Source organism: Cyanistes caeruleus, chromosome 18 (genome assembly GCF_971803275.1).
Source record: "Cyanistes caeruleus chromosome 18, bCyaCae1.hap1.1, whole genome shotgun sequence".
NCBI lineage: Eukaryota > Metazoa > Chordata > Aves > Passeriformes > Paridae > Cyanistes > Cyanistes caeruleus.
In genome coordinates this window covers 11817665-11823097 of record NC_141718.1, presented here as the reverse complement: position 1 = coordinate 11823097, position 5433 = coordinate 11817665, and the positions used below count along the sequence as shown (strand labels likewise).

Sequence of the window (5433 nt, the reverse complement as noted above, 5' to 3'; positions counted from 1 at the left end):
GCCGCCGCCGCCCCGCGGGCGGAAGCGCCGGGGCCGCGCCGAGGCCGCGCCGAGGCCGCCCGGAGCTGGGCGCTGCTCGCTGCGGAGCCGCCGGTGATGCCGGCCCCGGGCCCGCGCCGCCCCTCGCCCGGCCATGGTGCCCTGCGGGGCCCTGCTCTGGCGGCGGCTGCTCAGGAAGCGATGGGTCCTCGGCGTGGTGTTCGCCCTCTCGCTCGTTTACTTCATCAGCAGCACCTTCAAGCAGGTGAGTGCCCGGCCCGGTGGGACCGCGGGCTGCCCTCAGACATCCCCCGGGGACTGCTGTTCTTCGGGTGCTGCCGCCGAACTGCTGGGTAATGCTGCCCTAAGAATGATGTTATAAATATTTCATAGACGCTGGAGTTTAAAATAGGAATGCCTGATTCCGTGTTTGACAGAGACAGTGGTTTGAACCAAAAGGGGGAAAAGAAAGTCTCCAGTGGGTTTGGTAGTTGTTGGTGTGTCTCTTGGGAGTGGTGATTCCACTGGCAAAGGGCTCACGAAAGAGAAATACGTTCAGTTGTGGTTATTTAATATAATATTAAATATAATATTAATATAATATTAATATAATTTATACTATTGTGGTTGTAGGGACTGAGTTCAGCTGTGTTACCTCATCCATGCTGAACTTGAATACCCTCACTTTACTGCACTGTGTATCTTCCTGTTGTGTATAGTATGAAGATACTACAGGTAGTAAATTGTTTGCACCATTGGTGCTGGAGTTTCCTGTGCTGTGGAGTTTACAAGTACTGGGCATCTTTAATCCTGGGAAAGGCACGTGGATTGAAGTGGCAGAAGGAACCTGTGTGTTTGGTTGCATTCCTGTTTTTCCTTGCAGGAAGAGAGGATGGTGAGAGATCGGAATCTCCTCCAAGTGCAGGAGCATGAGCAGCCCATCATGTGGAAGGTGAAGTTCAGCTCGGGGAACAGCAGTCAGCTGAGCAACCAGTGCAGGAACTCTGTGCAGGGGAAGCTCCTCATTACAGATGAACTGGGTACAGTTGATACTGAATTTATTCTGTGTGTGGCCGTGCTGAGCGCTGCTTTGCCTGTCTGACTGCTGAGGGCACTTTCATGGAACTGCTGCTCTTTATTAAGGCATTTTCACTTGGCTCTTGGCCTGTTCTCCTCTGGCTGGCTGAATTTCACTGTAGCTGCAGATGCTGCTGGTTTGTTTCTGTGCACCCCAGACTCAGGCCCAGGGCTGTATGAGTGTGACTGTGGCCACCTTAAAGTCAAAGAATTCCAGTTACCTTTGCCAGAATCCTAATGCTGAGTCCTGCTCAATTTGCAGAGCTCTTTGTGTCTCCCTGCAGTGTATTCCCACTGTCAGGGGCGTTAGGGAGAGCAATTGAGGAAACCTTGGCTTTGTATGGAGGCAGCTCAGGGCAGGTGTAATTAGTGCTCAGAACAGTTAACAATCTTGTCTGACCCTTGTAAACCCAAGGTGATTAACCACTTGTTTTAAGTGGTAGAAGTTAAAGACCCTTTCCTGCCCTGCTTAGACCCTGGATCTTTCTTGGCCACAAATCAAGGCTGTAAAAAACCCACCACATCTTTTGTGATTTGCATCAATGTTAAATTTGGCACTGCCTGACTTAGGCTTATTGCCAGTTCATAAGATCGCTAAAAATTACAGATCTCTCACAGTCTAACACTGTGGTAGTGCTGCTTCCATAAGGATACACAGGATATTTCTATGCTGTTAAGGATTCCATTCCGCAATGGATATTACACCAGCCTGCATGGCTAAATCTAAGTCTCTTCATACTGAGGTGTAAGAGAATTATCCAGACACAGACACGTTGAAAAAACGTGTGGCATGGTTTTTTTACAATATAACCAATGTCAATCCCATTCCCCCTTTCACAACAAGGAACTATTCCCCAAAAAAGTCAGAACTGAAATAATCTGCAATTAAATACTCATAATGTATATACAGCACATACTAGAGTAGGATATAATAGTTGTGCAGGTAACACCAGGCTCTCCATTTCAAAAAATGGCTACACAGGACTGAGGGGGTTCATAATCTACTAAATTATAAACAAATCTGCTCTTAAGGAATGTGATCCTTCCTGCAGATTTTGGTAAAACAGAAGGGTGTGCCTTGCCAGCTGTTACTCCTGTTGCTGTTTTCCAGGGTACATCTGTGAGAGGAAGGACCTGCTGGTGAACGGCTGCTGCAATGTGAACGTGCCCAGCACGAAGCTGTACAGCTGTGACAGCTGCCTGCCCAACGGCTGCTGCAGCATCTACGAGTACTGTGTGTCCTGCTGCCTGCAGCCCAGCAAGGTGATGGCCTTTCTCCTGCTTTCCAGGTGTTCTCAGCTGCTGGGGTTCCTCTGTGGCTAAAAGAGCTGCTTTTTGAAGAGCTTTTCCCTTCGAGGGACAGTTCCTTTCCTTGGAAGGATGAGAAAAGCTTCCAAAGAGCAAATGGCAAGCTGTAAATAGAGCTTTAACAAAATTCATCTTTCCCACCTTTGGGAGCCGTGCAAAGTGTTTCAGCTTTAAGGGGATTGCATTTGCTGAAGGGAAATGATTGCAGAAGAGTTACTCCAGCCAGTGTTAGTTTTGTTATTGGCACTTCCCTGTATCCTGTGAGCTTCTCTTAGATTCTTGTCCTGCTGGGGTCCTGAGGCATTTAGCCTTTCAGTGCTTGCTAGAAATCCTAAGTGGACTTGCATACTATTCCTCTGACACCTGAGCTTTGTAGGTTAGGGTGGGCTTTGGTTTCTCCTTGCTGAAGCAGAGTGTTTCCCTTCCCTTTGCTCTTCAGCAACATCTCCTGGAGCGGTTCTTGAACCGGGCAGCCATTGCTTTCCAAAACCTCTTCATGGCAGTGGAAGATCACTTTGAGTTGTGTCTGGCCAAATGTAGGACTTCATCACAGGTGAGGCACAAACACATGTCCAGGGCCCAAAAAAGTGCCCTTGGAAAATGGGGCTCAGTCCTGTGGATGCCTGGTGTGTTGTGTTTGTATTTTCGGGAAAGTTGAAGCAGTGGCTGAGAGCCAGTCTGAAGGCAAAGCACATACTTAGAGCAGGAGAAATTGCACATTCTCCCTAGAAAAGAGGGACTTAGCTAAAAAGAGACTGAGTTCAACCAGCAGTGAAGATCTCAGATGAGTTCTGGGGAAGATCTCATTAGGATGGAAGCAGTGAGAGCTGTTCCCAGTAGCCTCAGAATGCTCTTTGTTTTATGGTTCACTTGGAGACTGACCATGTGCTGACGATCATCTGCATAGTAAAAACTATGCTGTAATTTCTTTGCTTGTTAAGGACAGAGAACTTCTGTTACCCATGGGATTTGATTAGAAGTTTTGGTCTAAGCAAGCAGTGGCCCTTTTAGAAAGTGCTGTTAGCTGTGTCCTGCAGCTTCACTATTTCATGGAGCAATATGAGGGTGGACTGCAAACAAAGGATAGAGTTCCAAAAGTCTCCAAAGTTACTGGAGTTATGGATTTTTTAACCCATAAAATCTGAACTCTACCCTTTATTAAGAAAAAGGCACACATTTCAGGTAGCAACTTTATTGTGCTCTACTTCCTTAGAACATTTGATGATATTGCCCGAACATACCTAATTTCTTTTTTTTTTTTAATGAAATCTGTTCCCACCTGCTTGGCTGCTGTCTTGAAAAGGAGGTTCTGGTTCAACACTGCAGTGCTGTAATACATCACTTGTGTGTTGGCAGTGCAGAGTTCTTTCACTCCAAAGACACTGATGTGTAGAAGAATTTGGGATTTATTTTGTTTCCCTGTGCATGAACGCCCCTCAGTGAAGGGATGCCTTGTTTCACTGTGTGTTATTTTGCTAAAGCTTCTCCTCCTTTCCTGGCAGAGCGTGCAGCACGAGAACACCTACAGAGACCCAATTGCCAAATACTGCTATGGCGAGTACCCCCCCGAGCTCCTGCCTGTTTGAGAGCTGCAGATCTGAGCAACAGCAGGAACTGGAGACTTCAATCCAAAAGAACAAGACAGCAGCTGCTGCTTCACCTAAGCCTCAGTGTGAAAAGCTCCTCTTGTACGTGGGGGCAAAGCCAGAGGTGAACAGAGGAAGTAAGGAACTTAAGTTCTTCGGGACTGAATCTTGCTTTCTTCAATTTATTATGCACCTGCTTTGGAGTGCTGGTACCGTGCTACTGTGCCAGTGCATTCTTTGAACAGTTCCTCTCAACTTCAGGAATTGTGGAGTCAATCTGGGCTGTAGAACAACATGGGAAAAATATCTAATGTGGCTTTGCAGCTGTAAATGGAGGTTCAGTTGTGTCTCTGCAGTCCAGAGACTTGCCAGAGTGCCAGTAGTAATGGGAGGACTTTTCCTTCCAGAGAGCAGAGCATGCCTGCTGTGCTTCTCTGTCTGGAACCCTTCTTGACATTCATGGTGTACACTACATCCGTAATTATGAATTATTTATTCATTTTATATGGGTCACTGGCTGAAAGTATGGATGCTTTGCTAGGTGTGGATGCCTTTCAGTCCCTGCTTTGCTGTGTCAGCTAGAAGGGATATTTTAGATCCTGACTGAAATTGGTAGGTTTTTTCTTTCCTCCTTAGTCCAAAGGAATTGTATTGGCATTTGTCACTATAGTACTTATGTTCCTCTTAGTGAGCTTAAACCATTCAGAACTCCAATGGAGTTGTTTTTCTGCCAAAGTCCCACAGCACAAGAGAAGAGCAGCCTAGGATGGGATGTTTACTGTCTCTAAACACTTTCCCTGTTACTCTGCAGCAGTTTCCTCAAAGAGGAGCCCAGTTTTAGGAGCAGCTCTCTGCTGTCCACTTGCTGACAAGGAGCAGGGAAGATTTGTTTGCTTGAATTTGTTCAGGCCTTGGTATTTCCAATGTTTTTCACTCCTGGTTGTGCAGGAGGCAAAAGGGTGGAGTTGACCTCTCCACACCTCCTTTCCCAGGTCTGCCTATGTCTTTCCACACTGCTCCACTGCAGGATGGCTCTGTCAGCCTTCAAACTCCTCGGCACTTCCAGCAGATCCTGAAATGTTTTACATCTGCATCAGCAGCTTCCTTTTAGCCCTTGGGAGTCCCCAAATTCAAGCTGATCTTCACCTTTGATAAACATAATGAACAGGACTCGGTTATGTGAAGACAAGAATTCATTATCCCATGCTTGCTTTACACAATCCAGTGCCCAGCTCCTGCCACTGTACCTCAGCCGATGGGGAAAGGAAGAGGGCAACGTGCGGCCGGGAGTTTAGGATAAAAGGAGGCTGCGTCCTCCGAAATCTCGAGAGAGACCCCACGGGGGTACGGCGTACTGGACTCTCTCCTTTTATTCGAATAAAGCTGCAGAACTCCTCTATTTCCTTTGTGGACCCTGGCTTTTAATAGCGTGGCTTTTCGCACACGCTGAACACACGAGCAGGGCCCGGCCCGATCACTGCGC

The 5433-nt window shown here is 47.3% G+C and overlaps 1 protein-coding gene across 1 annotated transcript; it reads left to right on the top strand.

Annotated features, from left to right (window-relative positions):
* The first annotated feature begins 24 nt into the window (after positions 1-24).
* Positions 25-5349, top strand: SPRING1 (SREBF pathway regulator in golgi 1). The gene is made up of 5 exons (XM_023937731.2): positions 25-244; positions 863-1019; positions 2168-2319; positions 2804-2917; positions 3867-5349. Exons 1-5 carry the CDS (start codon positions 134-136, stop codon positions 3948-3950), a joined length of 618 nt encoding a protein of 205 aa, XP_023793499.1. The 5' UTR covers positions 25-133; the 3' UTR covers positions 3951-5349.
* The last annotated feature ends 84 nt before the right edge of the window (positions 5350-5433 follow it).

Bases quoted from the DNA above. Each gene is read 5' to 3' on its own strand.
- SPRING1 (XM_023937731.2), top strand. From the start codon at position 134: ATGGTGCCCTGCGGGGCCCTGCTCTGGCGGCGGCTGCTCAGGAAGCGA. The intron at 245-862 runs GTGAGTGCCCGG...TTTTCCTTGCAG, and splicing joins TCAGCAGCACCTTCAAGCAG to GAAGAGAGGATGGTGAGAGA. The intron at 2,918-3,866 runs GTGAGGCACAAA...CTTTCCTGGCAG, and splicing joins AATGTAGGACTTCATCACAG to AGCGTGCAGCACGAGAACAC.